Consider the following 20,483-nt stretch of genomic DNA (forward strand, 5'->3'; position numbering starts at 1 on the left):
GAGCCTAGCCAGGGCGTTTGTGTGGTGGCCGGGATTCGATAAAGAAATCGAGGATATGACCAAGAGATGCACAGGATGCCAGAAGGTCCAAAACGCTCCACCACAGGCACCGCTACATCCATGGGAGTGGCCCTCATCTCCATGGGAATGGGTACACATTGATTTTGCTGCTCCATTTATGGACTCAATGTTCCTAATCGCTGTGGATGCCCATTCGAAATGGCCAGAGGTCATCAAAATGTCCTCCACCACCACGGAGAAAACTATTGCAGTCCTACGGACCATCTTCGCCAGGAATGGCTTGCCAGAACAGATTTGCTCCGACAATGGGCCACAGTTTGTGTCCGAGGATTTCCGGAGGTTTCTGAGGAATAATGGGGTGAAACATTACACATCTGCCCCATATCATCCAGCCTCAAATGGATTGGCTGAGAGGTTTGTTCAGACCTTTAAAAAGGCAATAAAGGCGATGTATAATGACGACATACCACTACAACACAAGGTGGATAATTTCTTGTTTGCTTACCGGAATGCGACACATGCAGTCACCAACCAAGCTCCAGTCATAATGTTCTTCAACCGAAGGCTAAGATGTCGCCTGGATTTGCTCAAACCAAACATAAGACGAGATGTTGAGGATAAGCAATTCCAGCACATAAATGAGAAGCCAACCAGGAGCTTCAAGATAGGGCAACCAGTCTTGGCCCGCGACTACCGAACAGAAAAATGGCAGCCAGGAACGATATGTACACAGCAGGGACCACTAATGTACACAGTGGACGTTGGAGAGAGCATCGTGGGACGCCATGCTGACCAGATTCTAGAGTCACAGGAACAAGCCAAACCCATACCACGAGCAGGTGCACCTGGTAATCAACCCGAAGTACATATTGCGTCTACCTCAAAAGCAGTGGTATTGGAAGCTGACGAACCAACCAATGACAACGAGCCAGAATCAACTCCGCCGCAAGAACAGGATACTCGAGAAAGGCGCTATCCAGTCAGGATCAGGAAGCCTCTTCAAAGACTGAACTTATAAATGATTATTTCAGTTGATGTATATAGTACAGAGAAAATTGTAATTGTAATTAGTTATTATTTAGTTGTTAAATGAATGTTATGTACTGTTTATCTAAAAGGGGAGGAATTGTTGTGTGTGTACCTTTAAGAGAAGAACTGATTCTATACTGCAGTACCGGCAGTGACCACCTGTGTATATAAAGCCATAGCAGGCTTCTGTACTTCAGTCTTAAGTTACCCTCTGTTCAGTAAATACCTGTTATTATTGTTCTCCTGCAGTCCGTGTATTATTTATACTCGGACACTACACTCCTCCCACTCGTCTTCATCCAACCCTATCAGCACATCCTTCTATCCCTTTCTCCCTCGTGCTTATCTAGCTTCCCTTTAAAGGCATCTATGCTATTCGCCTCAACTACTCTTTGTGATAATGTGTTCCACATTCTTACCTTTCTTGGGTTAAAGATGTTTCTCCTGAATTCCCTCTTGGATTTATTAGACTATCTTATATTTATGCCCTCTAGTTTTGGACTCCCCACAAGTGGAAACATTTTCTCTATGTCTACCCTATTAAACCCTTTCATAATCTTAAAGACCTCTAACAGGTCACCCCTCAGCTTCTCTTTTCTCGAGAAAAGAGCCCCAGCCTGCTCACCCATTCCTGATATGTATATCTTCTCAGTTCTGGTATTATCCTTGAATCTTTTTTTACCTTCTCCAGTGCCTCTATATCCTTTTTATAATATGGAGATCAGAACTGTGTACAGTACTCCAAGTGTGGGCTAACCAAGGTTCTATACAAGTTTAACATAAATTCTCTACTTTTCAATCCTATCCCTCTAGAAATGAACCCCAGTGCTTGGTTTGCTTTTTTTATGGCCTTATTAACTTAGGTCGCTACTTTTAGTGATTTGTATATCTGTACCCCTAGATCCCCTTGCTCCTCTACCCCATTTAGGCCCTTAATCAAGCAGTATGTGGCCTCCTTATTCTTCCCACCAAAATGCTCCACCTCACACTTCTCTATATTGATACTAATTTGCCAATTGCACACCCATACTACAAATTTATTAATGTCTTCTTGTATTTTGTCACGTTCTTCCTCAGTATTATCTATATATCCCAATTTGGTGTCGTCTACGAATTTTGAAAGTGTACTTCCAATTCCCCAGCCCAAATTATTAATGTAAATTGTGATAACAGTTGTCCCAGCACTAATCCCTGCGGAACACCACTTCCTACCTTTTGCCAGTATGATCCCTAATCCCTACTCTCTGTTTTCTTTTGTGTAGCCAGTGTGTTATCCATTCTACTACTTGTCTCCTGACTCCACATGCTCTGACCTTAGTCATGAGTCTGCTATGCGGTACCTTATTGAAGGCCTTTTGAAAATCCAAATAGGTTACATCTACTACATTACCCTTTTGAAATCCGTGCCAACTACTCTTTAGTGTATTTTCAGTTTCTAGATGTTTTTCTATTACATCTTTGAGTAAAGATTCCATTATCTTTCCTACACCGACGTTAAGCTGCCTGGACGACAAGTTCCCTGGACTTGTTTTATCTCCCTTTTACAATACAGGAATAACATTAGCTGTTTGCCAGGCACTATTCCCCTTTCTAATGAATTTTTATATGATTTTTATCTCTTCCCAAACGTCTTTTAATATGCAGAGGTGCAATCCATCCGGACAATGGATTTTATCCTCTCTAAGTATGATTAGTTTATCAATTATCTCCCCCCTTTCTATATTAAATGTCTTTATATCTTTTTTGATCTCTTCTTTGATTGTCTTGTCCACCTTGTTAGTCTCTCTGGTAAATACCAAGGCAAAGTAACTGTTCAACATTTCTGCCATTTTGCTGTCATTACCTGTGACTTTATTTTGTGCATCCCTTAGTGGCAGTGTCCCTATCCTGATTTTTCTTTTATTATTTATGCATCACTAATTATTTTTATATTCCTTAGTAATTTATGTTCGTTGATCATTTAATTTTGTAGTTCCTCTTTGCTTTCCTAATTGTTTTATTTGACTTTATAGAGAAAAAAGAGACAGAAAGGAACAACCTCCAACAGCAATTAAAACCTGAAGGATTGAAACGCTACACTTGTAATAGTTCATTTTCAGTGCCAGAGAGGTTGATTGGCAGTAAGTAATACTTACCATGTCATCAAAATGGTACCTAGACTTGAAACGACTTGACTTAACTTTCTGTGGCAAGTTTAGTTAGTATCTACCGAGCAAGTACAGCAACTTTATTAGCAAGAGACATAGGTAGCAAGATTCGGTTGCTTTGCACCTCCCGTTAACGCCCAAAGGGGGTGCTAACGGGGTGCAGAGCAACTGGCGCCCGGGCGCAGCACTGCTAATGCCTCCCGCAAAATTCAGCGGGAAGTTAGCGGCGACGGTAGCCGGTAGCGCCCCGCAGCACTGCGCCTCTGGCGATGACGTCATCACCGTGCGTCCCGCTCACACCCCGGCCGCAAACTTCAGTTGCACCCCCTGACGTACCGCCGGACGCTATGTCCGACAGGGTCAGAGGGGCGTACATGCGGCCGGGGCAGTGATATTTAAAGGGAAGGTGCTGGGCGGCCATTTTTTTTGCTGGCCACCCGCCAGCGCCTGTCCCCTCTGTCGTCCCACCGTGGGGTGCCGGCCGCCAACGGGCAGCCCGGCATTCCTCTTGAGTGCCGGGCTCTTCTGCCGGCACCCCGCTCCCTGGTGGCCCAGCAGGGCCCTGGTTCGTGCTGTGCTAGGCCCCTCCCCTTTAATAAAGGGAGGAAGGCCTGCAGTACCGCAGCGCAACATGCTGGAGCACCCCAAGAGGGAGGAGGAGTGCTTCCAGTAGCGCCCCACCTCCTGCTTGGGGCGCTACCATTGAATTTCGGGTGCAGGGGCGGTAACTTTTTCAGGGCGCTAAAAGGAAATGGCAGAGACATTAAACAAATACTCTGTATCTTTCTTCATGGTAGAAGACACACAAAAAATCCGGAAATAATGGGGAACCAAGGGTCTAGAGAGAATGAGGAACTTAAAGAAACCAGTAAAAGTAGACAGTACTGGAGAAATTAATGGGACTACGTGGCGATAAATCCCCTGGAACTAACGACCTGCATCCTAGAGTTTTAAAAGAGGTAGCTGCAGAGATAATGGATGCATTGGTATTAATCTTCCAGAATTCCCTAGATTCTAGAACAGTCCCGAAGGATTGGAAGGTAGCAAACATAACCCCGCTATTTAAGAAAGGAGGAAGAGAAAAAACGGGAAACTATAGGCCAGTTAGCTTGACATCAGTAGTAGGCAAAATGCTAGAATCTATTATTCGGGATGTGGTAACAGGGCACTTAGAAAATCATAATATGATTGGGCAGAGTCAACATGGTTTTATGAAAGGGAAATCATGTTTGACAAATCTGTTAGACTTTTTTAAAGATGTAACTAGTAGGATGGATAAGGGGGAACCAATGGATGTAATGTATTTGGATTTTCAAAAAGCATTCAATAAGGTGCCACACAAGAGGTTATTACACAAAATTAGGATTCATGGGATTGGGGGTAATATATTAGCATAGATTGAGGATTGGTTAATGGACAGAAAACAGAGAGCCGGAATAAACGGGACTTTTTCAGGTTGGCAGGCTCTAACTAGCGGGGTACCGCAAGGATCAATGCTTGGGCCTCAGCTATTTACAATCTATATTAATGACTTAGATGAAGGGACTGAGTGTAACATATCCAAGTTTGCTGATGATACAAAGTTAGGTGGGAAAGTAAGCTGTGAGGAAGATGCAAAGAGGCTGCAGAGAGATATAGACAGGTTGACTGAGTGGGCAAGAACATGGCAAATGGAATACAATGTGGAGAAGTGTGAAGTTATCCACTTTGGTAGGAAAAACAAAAAAGCAGAATATTTTTTGAATGGTGGGAAACTGGGAAATGTTTGCATTCAGAGGGACTTGTGTGTCCTTGTACATGAATCACAGAAAGTTAGCATGCAGGTACAGCAAGCAATTAGGAAAGCAAATGGTATGTTAGCTTTTGTTATGAAGGGATTAGAGTATAAGAGTAAAGGGGGGAGAAATTTGGTATCGCCCCGTTTGGATCGCTAACTTTTAAAAGTTGAAGAAAATAGCGCCAGGCGCTAATGCTTTTCAACTTTTAAAAAATTCGGGGTTTGCCCTCCAGGAAGTAAGTGGAGCGCTAAATCAAGCATTCCACTTCCTTCCTGGAGCGCAACAGGCAGCAGGCAGGGTGGTAGGTGTGCAGTGCTCCACAATGTGCCGTGCAGCGCTGCCGCGTTGGAAGGCTCCGTCCCTCCCTTAAAGGGAAAGGCCATCGCTGCAGGCTCTGCAAGAGGAAAACTTACCTGGTCCCCGACGGCAGCCGCGATCCAGCCCAATCAGCCCACTGCACTGCAGCAGTGTGCCAGCTGATCGATCGCTGGAGAAGTGAAATGAATAAAAAAGATAAAGAACATTTCAGAATTTTTTTCACTTACCTCAACCACCTCACATTTAAGCATCACCCCTGAAGCGCCCAGCGTCCCAATGAATGCCTCCTGCAGCTGTCAGTGTTTTCGCCCGGCGATGCTGCAGGGGATGGAACCAAAGTTTGGGTCCGGGCGCTACCGGGGCAATGCGTACAGCAATGATGTCACGATATCCGGGCGAAGGAGATTGGGGTGCAACGCCATACCGCCGCCGCAAACCTCCCGCCGAATATAACGGGAGTTGATCTCATCGCGCCCGGTCAGTAAATGCTTAGCGCCCCATTATCGCCCCCCTGGAGGCGATAATGGGAGGTGCTAAGGAGACCAATTTCTAACCCAACAAGTCACTACAATTATACAGGGCATTGGTGAGGCCACACCTGGAGTACTGAGTATAGTTCTGGTCTCCTTACCTAAGGAAAGACATACTTGTCTTAGAGGGAGTGCAACGAAGGTTCACTAGACTGGTTCCTGGGATGAGGGGATTGCCTTATGAGGAGAGATTGAGTAGATGAGGCCTATATTCCCTAGAGTTTAGAAGAATGAAGGTGATCTAAATGAAACATATAAAAATTTTAAGGGGCCTGACAGGGTTAATGCTGAGAAAATGTTTCCCCTGGCTGGGGAGTCTAGAACACGGGGTCACAATCTCAGAATAAGGGGTCGGCCATTTAAGACTGAGATGATGAGAAATTTCTTCACTCAAAGGGTTGTGAATCTTTGGAATTCTCTACCGCCGAGAGCTGTGGATGCTCAGTTGTTGTGTATATTCAAGACAGAAGTCGATAAATTTTTGGGAACTAAGGGAATTAATGGGGTATGGGGATAGTCTGGGAAGGTGGAGTTGAGGTAGAAGATCAGCCTTGATCTTGTTGAATGGCGGAGCAGGCTCGAAGTGCCTTTTGGCTGACTCCTGCTGCTATTTCTTATACTCTTATGTTCATGCCATTCAATGCATTTCACCGGTAAGGGAGGAAGCGAGATACCGTTTTCACAAAATTAACAGCGGAGCGGCACATCTCGGACACCAACTTTTGGATATGTTTAACATAGAAACATAGAAGATAGGAGCAGGAGTAGGCCATTTGGCCCCTCGAGCCTGCTCTGCCATTTAATGCGCTCATGGCTGATTATCCAAATTCAGTATCCTGTCCCTGCTTTCTCCCCATATCCCATGATCCCTTTAGCCTTAAGAAATATATCTAACTCCTTCTTGAATATATTTAATGAATTGGCCTCAATTACCTTCTGTGGTAGAGAATTCCACAGGTTCGCCACACTCTGGGTGAAGAAATTCTTCCTCATCTCAGCCCTAAATGGCTTACCCCTTATCCTTAGCCTGTGACCCCTGGTTCTGGACTCTCCCACCATGGCAAGAACATCCTTCCTCAGATAAGGCGACCAAAACTGCACACAGTACTCAAGGTGTGGTCTCACCAAGGCCCTGTACAACTGCAGCAAGACATCCTTGCTCCTGTACTCGAATCATCTCGCTATGAAGGCCAACATACCATTTGCCTTCTTAACTGCCTGCTGCACCTGCATGCTTACCTTCAGTGACTGATGCACAAGGATACCCAGGTCTCCCCTTTCCCCAATCTATTACCGTTCAGATAATAATCTGTCTTCCTGTTTTTGCCACCAAAGTGGATAACCTCGCATTTATCCACATTATACTACATCTGCCATGCATCTGCCCAATCACCCAACCTGTCCAAATCATACTGGAGTTTCTCTGCATCCTCCTTACAGCACACATGCCCACCCAGCTTTGTGTCGTCTGCAAACTTGGAGATATTACATCTAGTTCCCTCGTCTAGATCATTAATATATATTGTGAATAGCTGGGGTCCTAGCACCGATCCCTGCGGTACCCCACTAGCCACTGCCTGCCACTCGGAAAAAGACCCGTTTATTCAAGTCAAGTTTATTCCAACTCTTTGCTTCCTGTCTGCCAACCAGTTCTCTATCCAAGTCAGTAACTTACCCCCAATCCCATGTGCTTTAACTTTGCATGCTAATCTCTTATGCAGGACCTTATTGAAAGCCTTCTGAAAGTCCAAATACACCACATCCACTGGTTCTCCCTTATCTATTCTACCAGTTACATCCTCAAAAAATTCCAGTAGATTAGTCAAGCATGATTTACCTTTTCCAATCCTGTCACTGTTTTCCAAGTGCTCTGCTATTACATCTTTTATAATGGACTCTAGCATTTTTCCCACTACCGATGTCAGGCTTACCGGTCTATAATTCCTCGTTTTCTCTCTACCACCTTTTTTAAATAGTGGGGTTACATTAGCTATCCTCCAATCCATGGAAACTGTTCCAGAGTCTATAGAATTTAGGAAGATGACCAGCAATGCATCTACTATTTCTAGGGCCAGTTCCTTAAGTACCCTAGTATGTAGATTATCAGGCCCTGGGGATTTATAGGCCTTCAATCCCGTTAATTTCCCTAACACCATTTCCCTACAAATACTGATTTCATTCAGTTCCTCCCTCTCATTAGACCCTATGTTCCCCGACATCTCTGGGAGGTTATTTGTGTCCTCCTTTGTGAAGACAGAACCAAAGTATGTATTTAATTGGTCTGCCATTTCTTTGTTCCCTATTATAAATTCCCCTGATTCTGACTGCAAGGGACCTACGCTTGACTTCACCAACCTTTTTCTCTTCACATATCTATAGAAGCTTTTACAGTCAGTTTTTATGTTCCCTGCTAGCTTACTCTCACACTCTATTTTCCCCCTCTTAATTAATCCCTTTGTCCTCCTTTGCTGAATCCTAAACAGCTCCCAATCCTCAGGTTTGCTGCTTTTTCTGGCCAATTTATATGTCCTCTCCTTGGATCTTATGCTATCCCTAATTTCTCTTGTTAGCCACGGTTGAGTCACCTTTTTAAAAATTTTTATGCCAAACAGGGATGAACAAATTCTGTAGTTCATCCATGCGATCTTTAAATGTTTGCCATTGCCTATCCACCGTCAACCCTTCAAGTAACGTTCCCCAATCCATCCTAGCCAACTCACACCTCATACCATCGTAGTTTCCTTTATTTAAATTCAGGACCCTAGTCTCTGAGTCAACTACTTCATTCTCCATTTTAATGAAGAATTCAACATATTATGATCGCTCCTCCCCAAGGGGCCTCGCACAACAAGATTGCTAATTAATCCTTTCTCATTACATAATACCCAGTCGAAGATGGCCTGATCTCTAGTTGGTTCCTCGACATATTGGTCCAGGGAACCATCCCGTATAAACTCTAGGAATTCCTCCTCCACAGTATTGTTACTAATTTGGTTAGCCCAATCTATATGTAGATTAAAGTCACCCATGATAACTGTTGTGCCCTTATTGCACGCATCTCTGATTTCCCGTTTAATGCCATCCCCAACCTCAGCATCACTGTTTGGAGGTCTGTATACAACTCCCACTAATGTTTTCTGCCCCTTGGTATTTCTCAGCTCTACCCATACAGATTCCACATCATCAGAGCTAATATCCTTCCTTACTATTGTGTTAATCTCCCCTTTAACCAGCAATGCTACCCCACCTCCTTTTCCTTTTTGCCTGTCCTTCCTGAATATTGAATACCCCTGGATGTTGAATTCCCAGCCTTGGTCACCCTGGAGCCATGTCTCCGTAATCCCAATTATATCATATCCGTTTACATCTATTTGCGCAGCTAATTCATCCACCTTATTACGAATGCTCCTCGCATTAAGACAGAAAGGGGGAGAAATTCAATTGGTTGCGCCACCCGTTAGCGCCTTAAGAGGGTGATAAGTGGGGCGCGAGCCAGCTAGCGCCTGGGCGCGGTGAGACCTGCGCCTCTCGCAAAATTGAGCGGACATTTAGTGGCGGCGCTAAACCGCAACGCCCGCTCAGCTACGCGCATAGATCCTGATGTCATTTCATGGTGCAATGCCCTTGGGGTGCCCCGGACCGGAAATTCAGTGGCGCCCCCCTCCTTTCCGCCTGTCACTCCCAGCGACTGGTTGACTGGAACGGTTCCCAGTCGCTGTGGGGCTGGGGGGGGGCGCTATTTAAAGGGGGCTCTTCCTGGCTTCTTTGTGGTAGCCATTTTTGGACCACTCCTTCTGTGAGAGAGAGAGAGATTTGCAGAGAGACAAAGGGAGAGAGCTTTCTGCATTGAGTCAGCACTCGCAGAGCTACTTCTGGCATCTGACCAGAACTTGGTAGTTGGTTTGCTTTTTCACTGGCATAACCTTGAGTGGCCACATACTATAAGGGCTGCAATGGGTGGGAACGTTGGGCTTCTCCATTACATTGAGAGGGCACAGAGATGCAGAGAGAGAGTGCCAATCATGGCCAGACGGAGGAGGGCCAACAGGCGGCGGCACACGAGACCTTACCGTCCCAGGGTTTTCCGCCAACAGTTCTCATACCTCAACATGTCTGAGGAGCAGTGTTTTCGGAGGCTGCGATTCAGCAAGGAGGTGGTCACTGAGCTCTGCCACCTGCTTCAGCCAGATCTGCAGCCTCAACTGAGGAACAGGACGTCTCTGTCAGTGGCAGTGAAGGTCACAGTGGCTCTCAACTTCTATGCCACCGGCTCCTTTCAATCCACTACTGGGGACATTGCCAATATCTCCCAGTTCGCGGTGCATTGCTGCATCCATCAAGTCATGAATGCCCTCTTTAAAAGGAGACGTCAGTACATTTCCTTCCCCATGACCCCGGACAAGCAGCAAGAGCACGCAATGGGATTTGCAAGAATAGCGGGCTTCCCCATGGTCCAGGGCGCCATTGACTGCACGCATGTGGCTTTGCAGGCGCCGCAAGAGAATGCCGAGGGTTACTGCAACCGGAAGGGGTTCCATTCGTTGAACGTCCAGTTGGTCTGTGACCACAGACAGCTGATAGTCGCTGTCAATGCCCGCTTTCCAGGCAGCAGCCACGACGCCTTCATCCTGCGCCAGACTTCTGTGGCAGACCTTTTCGAGGCCCCGGCTCACCCAGGAGGCTGGCTTCTCGGGGACAAGGGCTATCCTCTGTGCACCTGGCTGATGACCCCGCTCCGTTCGCCCAGCACCCCTGCTGAAGAACGATACAATGAGAGCCATGAAGCAACCAGGAACATCATTGAGCACACATTCGGCGTGCTCAAGCAACGGTTCCGCTGTCTGGACCATTCCGGAGGAGCCCTTCAGTACTCACCTGAGCGAGTCTCCCATTTCGTTGTTGTGTGCCGCATGCTGCATAACCTGGCAATCCTCAGGACTCAGCCACTGCCACCAGACATTGGAGCACCAGCAGAGGAGGAGGAGGAGGAGGAGGAGGAGGAGCACCAAGACGGGAGGGAGGCACAAAGTGCAAGGGCCGTCCATCAGCGGCTTATAGCAAGTCGGTTCTAGGCCCCCTCTGAGGGAATGGCTTCTGCCATTCAAAGAACATGAATGGAACCGTGCCGCAACCCCTAAGCCGGTCAAGGCACCAAATAGTTCAAAGAGCAAACATGCACATTCTGAATAAAGACACTTCCTTATTTAACAAACTGTGCGCCCTTCCCGCATGACAAAGTAATAGAGAGAAACCCCCAAAAAAGCAGTCAGTCACATAACTGGCTCTCACAACCTGGAGACAATGAACAAAACAGTAACCAAAAAATGACCACGATCCTTGGCCTTCAATAAAACATTTAACAGCATTTTGCCACACCTCCTACTTTTTACCCTTCGAGGGTGATCTGCTTCGCTTGCGAGATTCGCCGTTTCCCACCCTGCAGCTCCTCCGTGTTGTGTATGTACCTTTAAGGGAATAACTGGTCTTAGACTGCAGTACCGGCAGTGACCACCCCTGTATAAATGGCCCTAGCAGGCTTCTGTAGTTTCAGTTTCAAGCTGCCTCTTGTTCAGTAAAGTACCTGTTAAACTGTTCTCCCGAAGTCCGTGTATTATTGAGGCGCGGACTTTACAGTGGCGACGAGTAAGTTCGAACTCACCTGCAGTGTGGCATCATCTCACGGGGATCTCGCCTGAAAGGAAGGTCGTAGTCTGAGCAACGGGCGTCGACCGAGGGCAACCGCCCAAAGAATCCATCGGTGTTTGGAGAATTGCGGGAGAGACTGTGGTTCCAGCGAATCGTGCTGGTAGCAGGCAGCGCGCTGACCCTTCCGGACTGCGGCGGGCTCAAGCTCGATCGAGCGGCTCTACAAACCGGGCCGCGCAGCGTCGCCGGGAAAAGAAAACAAGAGAGAGAGGGTGGAGCACACAGGGCGCGGTCGGTGCTCGAGAACAGGACAGCGGAGAGAAACTAAACGGGTGGGAAGGAAAGCGAGACGCGCCGAAGCTGCGGGTCGCCGCCATTACCCCGTAGAACGCTAGGAGCAGCGTGGCACTAAGGGGAAGAAGCAAAAGCACGGGAGGTGCCATTTTATCCCGTTGCGGAAGAAGCAAAAGCACGGGAGGCGCCATTTTATTCCATTGGGGAAGAAGCAAAAGCGTGGGAGGCGCCATTTTAAATCACCCAAGATGCCGAAAAGTGGCAGTATCACTGCTTTCGACAATGAGGTAGAAGACTGGACCACATATGTGGAAAGAATTGAAGTGTACTGCAAGGCAAATGAGGTGGCTGATGGAAAGAGGGCGTCAGTATTATTAAATCTGATGGGTGCGAGTACGTACGGCCTATTGCGGAATTTAATTACCCCAGCTAAACCAATGGAGAAAAGTTTTGAGGAGATTGTTCATATCTTACAGGAACATCTAAGCCCTACACCACTGCCGATAGCAGAAAGATTCAAGTTCCATAAAAGAAACCAGCACAAAGATGAGAGCAATGCTGACTATCTTACGGAACTATGCAAGTTATCGAAGCACTGCCAGTTCGGAGCAGGACTGGCAGACACCTTACGGGATAAGTTTGTCTGCGGGCTCCAGAGTGAACGAACCCAGAAACGACTACTTTCAAAAAAGGACCTGACGCTAGAACAGGCTTTCAGCGTGGCAGTATCCTACGAAGCAGCAGCACGGGGAGCTGCGGAAATACAACAGAAACCACAAGAATACAGTGCTAACGAAATGGCGTATGGAGCCGAAAAGTATTATCGCTGCAGCAGAACAACCCATGAGCAGAAGGACTGCTGGTTTAAAGACAAAATATGCAGGCAATGCGGGAAAATGGGACATATAGCAAGAGCCTGCAGGTCGGGAAAGAAGACCAACACGACAAGAACTACTAAGGAACAGTACAGGAAAGTAAAGAAACTGACAGATAGTAGTTCAGTCGATCAGGAGAGTGATAAGGACTCCGGGAGCAGGCGACTAAGTTGTTTAAAGTTACACAACGTGATCACAAAAGAAGATCACTGAACCATTTGGGTCACCCTCATGATAGCAGGGTCCCCAGTGAAGATGGAATTGGACACAGGATCAGCCCTAACTGTCATGAATCGACGAGACTATGAGCGGCTATTCTCACACATACCCTTAAAGAACACGTCCATTGTATTGAAGACATACACGGGACAAAAGGTCTACCCCAGAGGAAAAATAAGGGTGCCAGTTGAATATAACGGAAAGGAAACACAGAAAATATACATGTATATACTACGAGATGGAGGACCACCATTATTGGGACGTGAATGGATCCGAAGACTACAATTGGATTGGCATTCCATTCTGGCACTAACTGTGACTGACAAAAAAGATGATGACGTCGCACCTGGACGTCTGTCACAAATTCTATCTGACGCGGAAGAGGTGTTCCAACAAGGACTTGGGACTCTAAAAGGAGTAAAGGCAACCATAAAGATTGAGGATAACGCAACCCCAAAATTTTTCAAGGCCAGACCGGTGCCATACGCGATACGCCCAGCTGTGGAAGCTGAACTGGAGCGTTCGGGGGTGCTGTCTAAGGTGGACTGGAGGGAGTGGGCCACACCCATCGTTCCTGTAATGAAGAAAGCATTGAGCAGCACGCCTGGGGAGCCAAGGAAGGTTCGCATCTGTGGGGACTTCAAGGTGACTGTGAACCCAGTCCTGCACACAGTACAGTATCCGCTTCCGCGGATAGAAGATATTTTCGCCTCACTTTCTGGAGGGAAACGTTTTACAAAGATTGACCTGGCTCAAGCGTATCTACAAATGGAGATGGAAGAAGCATCTAGGAAATACCTCACGATAATCACTCACAAAGGCCTTACCAGTACAATCGACTGGTATTTGGGGTAGCATCGGCCCCGGCTATGTGGCAGAGGGCAATGGAACAAGTCCTGCAAGGGATCCCGGGGACCCAGTGTTATTTGGACGACATCCTGGTTACGGGCGAAAATGACAATGAACACCTTGCCAACCTGCAACAGGTGCTCACGAGATTGCAGGAATATGGGCTACGAGCCAACTGTCCCAAATGCGAGTTCTTCAGGAGACAAATCTCGTATTGTGGCCACATGATTGATGAGGAAGGGTTGCATAAGCCGCCGGACAAGATTGAGGCTGTAGTCAAGGCTCCAGCACCAGAAAATGTGTCGCAACTGAGGTCGTTCCTCGGGTTGGTGAACTACTACCATAAGTTCTTGCCGAATTTATCTACAATTCCGCACCCACTGAACGCCCTCCTTCAAACTGGTGTAACATGGAAATGGAGCGATGAGTGTAAGCGTGCCTTTCAGGAATGTAAATGCCAAATCACTTCAAAAGAAGTATTGGCCCACTACAACCCAACACTACCGATTCAGTTGGCATGTGATGCGTCACCTTACAGCATTGGAGCGGTGCTGTCACAGAAATTCCTTGATGGTTCAGAGAGGCCAATAGCCTTTGCATCGCGCTCGCTAACCTCAGCCAAGCGTAACTACGCCCAGATTGACAGGGAGGCCCTCAGCCTGGTGTGGGGGGTGAAGAAGTTCAATCACTATCTGCACGGGCCGAAATTCACCCTACTGACTGATCATCAACCCCTGGTCTCAATTTTTAACCCAAAGAAGGGCGTTCCGGTGATGACGGCGCAACGGCTGCAAAGATCGTCACTTTTTCTAGGGGCACATCAGTATGACATAGAGTACAAAGGTACGAAACAACATGGAAACGCTGATGGGCTGTCGCGCCTACCGTTGCCTACGGCGGAAGAAGCACCTGCAGTGGACCCGGTGGAGATATTCCATGCGACCATATTCGAATGTTTGCCTGTTACAAACGCAACTATTGAGAAGGAAACCCGAAATGACCCGACACACTCTCGGGTCTATGATTTGACGGTGAAGGGATGGCCAGCATATGGCGACTCACTGTTGCCAGCATTCTCGCCAAGGAGGGAACAGCTGTCAGTGTGCCGGGGAACTTTGATGTGTGGATCCCGAGTGGTAATTCCACCCAAGTTGAGAGATAGAGCACTCAATGAGCTTCACGAGGGTCATCTGGGAGGGGTAGAAATGAAGAGCCTAGCCAGGGCGTTTGTGTGGTGGCCGGGAATCGATAAAGAAATCGAGGATATGACCAAGAGATGCACAGGATGCCAGAAGGTCCAAAACGCTCCACCACAGGCCCCGCTACATCCATGGGAGTGGCCCTCATCTCCATGGCAACGGGTACACATTGATTTCGCTGGTCCATTTATGGACTCAATGTTTCTAATCGCTGTGGACACCCATTCGAAATGGCCAGAGGTCATTAAAATGTCCTCCACCACCACGGAGATAACTATTGCAGTCCTAAGGACCATCTTCACCAGGAATGGCTTGCCAGAACAGATCTGTTCCGACAATGGCCCACAGTTTGTGTCTGAGGATTTCTGGAGGTTCCTGAAGAATAATGGGGTGAAACATTACACATCTGCCCCATATCATCCAGCCACAAATGGATTGGCTGAGAGGTTTGTTCAGACCATTAAAAAGGCCATAAAGGCAATGTATAATGACGACATACCACTGCAACACAAGGTGGATAACTTCCTGTTTGCTTACCGGAGTGCGACACATGCAGTAACCAACCAAACCCCAGCTGTACTGTTTTTCAACCGGAGACTAAGATGTTGCTTGGATTTGCTCAAACCAAACATAAGACAAGATGTTGAGGATAAGCAGTTCCAGCACATAAATGAGAAGCCAACCAGGAGCTTCAAGATAGGTCAACCAGTCTTGGCCCGCGACTACCGAACAGAAAAATGGCAGCCAGGCACGATATGCACACAGCAGGGACTACTAATGTACACAGTGGACGTTGGAGAGAGCATCGTGAGATGCCATGCTGACCAGATTCAAGAGTCCCAGGAACAAGCCAAACCTGTACCACAAGCATGTGCACCTGGCAATGAGCCCGAAGTACAGATTGCGTCTACCTCAGAAGCAGGGGTATTGGAAGCTGACGAACCAACCAATGACAATGAGCCAGAATTGACTCCACCGCCAGAACAGGATGCTCGAGAAAGGCGCTATCCAGTCCGGATCAGGAAGCCTCCTCAAAGACTGAACTTATAAATGACTATTTCAGTTGATGTATATATTACTGAATAAATTGTAATTGTAATTAGTTATTATTTAGTTGTTAAATGAATGTTATGTACTGTTTATCTAAAAGGGGAGGAATTGTTGTGTATGTGCCTTTAAGGGAATAACTGGTCTTAGACTGCAGTGCCGGCAGTGACCACCCCTCTATAAAAGGCCCTAGCAGGCTTCAGTAGTTTCAGTTTCAAGCTGCCTCTTGTTCAGTAAAGTACCTGTTAAACTGTTCTCCCGAAGTCCGTGTATTGTTGAGGCGCGGACTTTACACTCCGCAATGGGACCCCAGTGGCTGCAGCAATGCTGGGGGAAGGCTGCTGAATGTCAGAAAGTGAGACTGCAGATGCCCTTGAGGGATGGCCTGGACCAGCTCTGGGCCTGGAGGGTCCGGCTTCTGACTGCTGCAACTCTGCATGGGCGGCAGCAGTCTGTCCTACAGGTGGTGGCAGCTGCAGTGGAGAAGTGACAGTGTTGGCAGCAGGAATGCTGTCATCCTGACAGAGGACAGCAACTCCCTGGTCGGACGACACACTGGCACTCCCATGGGGCAGCACTGCAGCATGCGGAGCAATCTGCTGAAGCACAGACTGCTGGCCTGCTGCGGCGCGGCGAGGGCCCCGTCGATTCATGCTCGATCCAGCGAGGGTGGCAGCAGTCAGTGCTCATGTGGCCTCAATCTGCGTCTGCATGAGACCAGCCATTGACTGCATTGCAGCACTAAGCACTTGCGTGGCAGCCGCCTGTGCTGCGCCGAAGTCCTGGAGACTCCTTGCCTGTGCTGCGCCGACGTCCTGGACACTCCTTGCCTGTGCTGCGCCGAAGTCCTGGACACTCCTTGCCAGTGACTCAATGGATTCAGGCATCCTTGCCACTGCAGCCATGAGCTCAGTGTGCCTGTGCTCCGCCTGGACGCTCATTTCAGCGAGGAGCCGCACCTCTTGTGCGCTCACTGTAGCAGGACGCGAGGCCAGACTCTCCCTCCGGGGAGAAGGCCGCCGAGCTTCCCTACGCCTCCCCCCCCCGCGTTGCTGCAGCCCGCTGGGCCCCGGAGCTTCACCCTCCTCAGACCATTCCCCCCTGCTTCCCTCCAGGGAAGACATGTCCCCATTATGGCCATGGGCTGCCTCGGCTGAGGGTGGCACTGATGGTCCGACTTCCTCCTCGTCATCGCCCTCAGAGTCACTCACAGTGGCAGCATGAGGGCTCGCCTCCTCACCTGGCGAATCAGCATCTGAATGCAGGGAGGCACAAGAGCGGCTTTAGCGTGAGGACAGGGTGGCAGCGAGGGAGGCATGAGTGCTGCAATGTACTGTATTGATTCGATAGTGGCAAAGGATGCTGGTGTGAGGCACAAGTGGAAGGAGAGAGGTCAAAAAGGTGATGACCTTTCCATTGCTGTCCAGAACGGGGTTGGCATCTCCAGTGGCGACGGGGCCAATCATCCGGCCTGCCATAATCCGCTGGACTCGCTGCTCCAGATCAGTGAGGGCTTGAAGGTGAGGCCGGCCTCCCCCGGTCCGTTGCTGCTGCCTCCTGTTATGCGCCAGCTTGCCCTGCAAGAGAAAGGACGGGCTCTGAGTACAGTGTAAAGCCCTGATCTTGGCTGCACTGCCTCCCATGGTGGAATAGCCCTTACAGTGTGAAGCCCTGATCTTGGCTGCACTGCCTCCCATGGTGGAATAGCCCTTACAGTGTGAAGCCCTGATCTTGGCTGCACTGCCTCCCATGGTTGATTAGACCTTACAGTGTGTAAAGTGCTGAATGTGCGTGTGAGTTTCATGAAAGGCCCATAGGTGTTGGATGAGGACTGGGCATTGGGGCTTTCAGGACCCTTTGGCCATAAAGTGAGGTCGACATGCAGGGATGAAGAGGATTCTGAAAAGGGTACTCACCCTGACGACCCGAGTGAGGTCGTTGAACTTCTTCCTGCATTGCACAAGGGTCCTAGGCACCATGCTGCTGGAGCTCACTCGGTGAGCCACTTCCCTCCAAGCTTTGCGATAGTCGTTGGGCAGCGGCCTCCTGCCACTGTTCGGGAACAGGATAGATTGCCTGCGCTCCACCGCGCCAACCAGAACCTGCAAGACCCCCTCGCTGAACCTCTGTGCTCGCTCCCTGGCCCTCTCCATGGTCCTAGGCGTAAGAATGTGGCAGCAGGTCTGTCCAGGCCGAGAATCAGGGCTCCGATGCACAGGGTAAGGCTGCAATCCACGATCGAACCTCCCCTTTAAGAGCTGACCGGCGCCAGCATGCCTGCGTGCAATCGCTAACTGGCCGCACCTGCGCTGCACCCGCCCTCGGTGGTAGCGCCTCGCTTCTCCGGCTTAGCGCCTTAAGACAGTCGTGCAGCGCCTGTTTTAGCGCTCCAAGCACCTCCTGGGGCGAAGCAGGCCAATTTACTAGTAGGTGGTGATAATTTGCGCCAGGCGCAAAATTTCGCGCCCGGTCGATACTTACGCCCCAAACGGGGCAATACTGAATTTCTCCCCCAAAGCCTTCAGGCTTGTTTTCTTAACACTCTTAGTCCTTTTAGAATTATTGTTTACTGTAGTCCTGTTTGATTTACACCCTTGATATCTCTGCCTTACACTTTTGCTTTTCTCCTTCCTGTCTTTTGTTTCTATCCTTGCTTCCCTTTCCTCTGTCTCCCTGCACAGGTTCCCAACCCCCTGCCATAGTTTAAACCCTTCCCAACAGCACTAGCAAACACTCCCCCTAGGACATCGGTCCCGGTCCCACCCAGGTGCAAACCGTCCAGCTTGTACTGGTCCCACCTCCCCCAGAACCAGTTCCAATGTCCCAGGAATTTGAATCCCTCCCCCTTGCACCATTCCTCTAGCCACGTATTCACCTGAAATAGTCTTCTATTTTTACTCTGACTCGCATGTGGCACTGGTACGAATCCTGAGATTACTACCTTTGAGGTCCTATTTTTTAATTTACCTCCTAACTCCCTATATTCAGCTTGTGTTACAGTTTGTATATAAATCTGTTACCTCCTCAAGCTTACAGGAGTTGCTCCACCTGGGAGTAGTTTTAAAGAATTCTCCCAATTTTACAGTGTTTAATAATAAAAATCTAAGGGGGTACCCTTGGGAATAAAAATGTGTTTGCCAGCACGAACTGGGTGTAGGGAACAATCCCTGCACTGGTCCGAGGCCTGATCGATATTGGGTCTCATTTGAATACGTCTAGTGAGCTGCAGATGGTCCCAGGCAGCTCAATGGTGAAGTGGAGTTGAATGGCAGGCCACTGCAATGTTGACAGCGGTCCTCGGTTAGGTCCTGGGGTGGGGCGGCGGGAGGCGATCAGGATGGGGACAAGCGCTGGCTGCTGTTGGCCAGCAGCATTGCTGTGGATGCAGGAGGAGCTTTTCCTGGCTCCACATTAAAGTAAGTTTTAAAAATACACAAAAAAAAAACTTGCATGATCTTCAGCGGCCACCAGCAGTCCCTTTCAGAACTGTTGATTCGACCATTGCAGAACTGCCAAAACAAGCCGGTGCATGCGCAGAGCAAGCTCTCCCTAGCTTTTGCCCATTTTCAGAAAGGACACCAGGGATGTCTCTAGAGCACCCGAAGCAATATGGCATCGGACATGCTTACGACGCTGTTCGGGTACGGGAGGTTGTCCCTCTAAATTGGACCACTTTGCCAGAAAACGGGCCCAACAAAGACAAGTTGCGCCCCTTTGATATTATCCACAGATGTATGTATGCAAAGACATTGTCTTGCCATTCAAAGCACAAGGGAGTGGATCTGATGACAGCACAAATGACTTTTCAAAGCAACTTGGAAGAAGTCCAGTCAGTACACTGCTCTACTGCTTCTCAGAGCAGAAGGAATTCATGGGACCATTTCTGTTTCCCTCATCATCTTATTAAATATCAGACATCTTGTAATCATTCCTAAATAGATTCAAGGAATCAAAAAGGAACAGAAACTGAGGCCGCAATTTCACCTACCGAGATGAGTCCGGTGTGGCCAGGGTCGGTAGCGGGGTGTGACACCGCTGCTGGCTCCAGCCCGCTCTGTGAAAATAATTTTATGCTGATTGGGCTTGTTAAGCCCGCCCAGCGCGTTTCCCGGCCAATTGAAGGAAGCGGGTCTGATGACGTCACTTGATGACACGTCATCAGCCGGTTTCCTTAAAGGGACCATGCGCACATTCTTTTTGACACTCAGTGTTCTACAGCATTGAGGTGCTGCAAACACTGACAAGCACTGCACAGAGGTGCACGGCTGCACCCAGGCTCTCCCATGACTCCTTCCATATGCTTACCGTATGCAACCTGGTTGCACATTGCACAGGAAGACCAGGCTGCAGTGGCGCAAACGTTTCAATGATCTCAGTAGATCACGAAACGTTACTGCAAAGCCACACTCAACCTCATCCTGCTGTGCCACTCATCACATCCCCATTACTTTGCCATCCTTACTCACAGCGACTTACCTTGCACCTCCACCCATCCCTCTCTAGCTACGTTATCACATCCCCATCTCACTAG

The 20,483-nt window shown here is 48.5% G+C and overlaps 1 protein-coding gene across 11 annotated transcripts in view; it reads left to right on the forward strand.

The window, feature by feature from the left end:
* Window positions 1-20,483, forward strand: part of dlg2 (discs, large homolog 2 (Drosophila)) — a 1,642,261-nt gene that overhangs the window by 1,246,785 nt on the left and 374,993 nt on the right. For 7 of the 11 annotated variants that reach the window (XR_015079731.1, XM_085998865.1, XM_085998867.1 and 4 more), the window contains one exon: window positions 3,063-3,170. The exons of the other annotated variants lie outside the window; for them this stretch is intronic. Coding sequence is in view for 6 of the 7 variants with exons in the window: in XM_085998865.1 (XP_085854991.1) it covers window positions 3,063-3,170 (108 nt within the window). In the remaining variant the exon portion in view is untranslated. The remainder of the gene's footprint in view (window positions 1-3,062; window positions 3,171-20,483) is intronic. 11 annotated transcript variants of the gene reach the window in all.

The sequence above is a fragment of the Somniosus microcephalus genome, chromosome 10 (genome assembly GCF_052327205.1).
Source record: "Somniosus microcephalus isolate GS21.2 chromosome 10, FLI_Smic_1.0, whole genome shotgun sequence".
Taxonomy (NCBI): domain Eukaryota; kingdom Metazoa; phylum Chordata; class Chondrichthyes; order Squaliformes; family Somniosidae; genus Somniosus; species Somniosus microcephalus.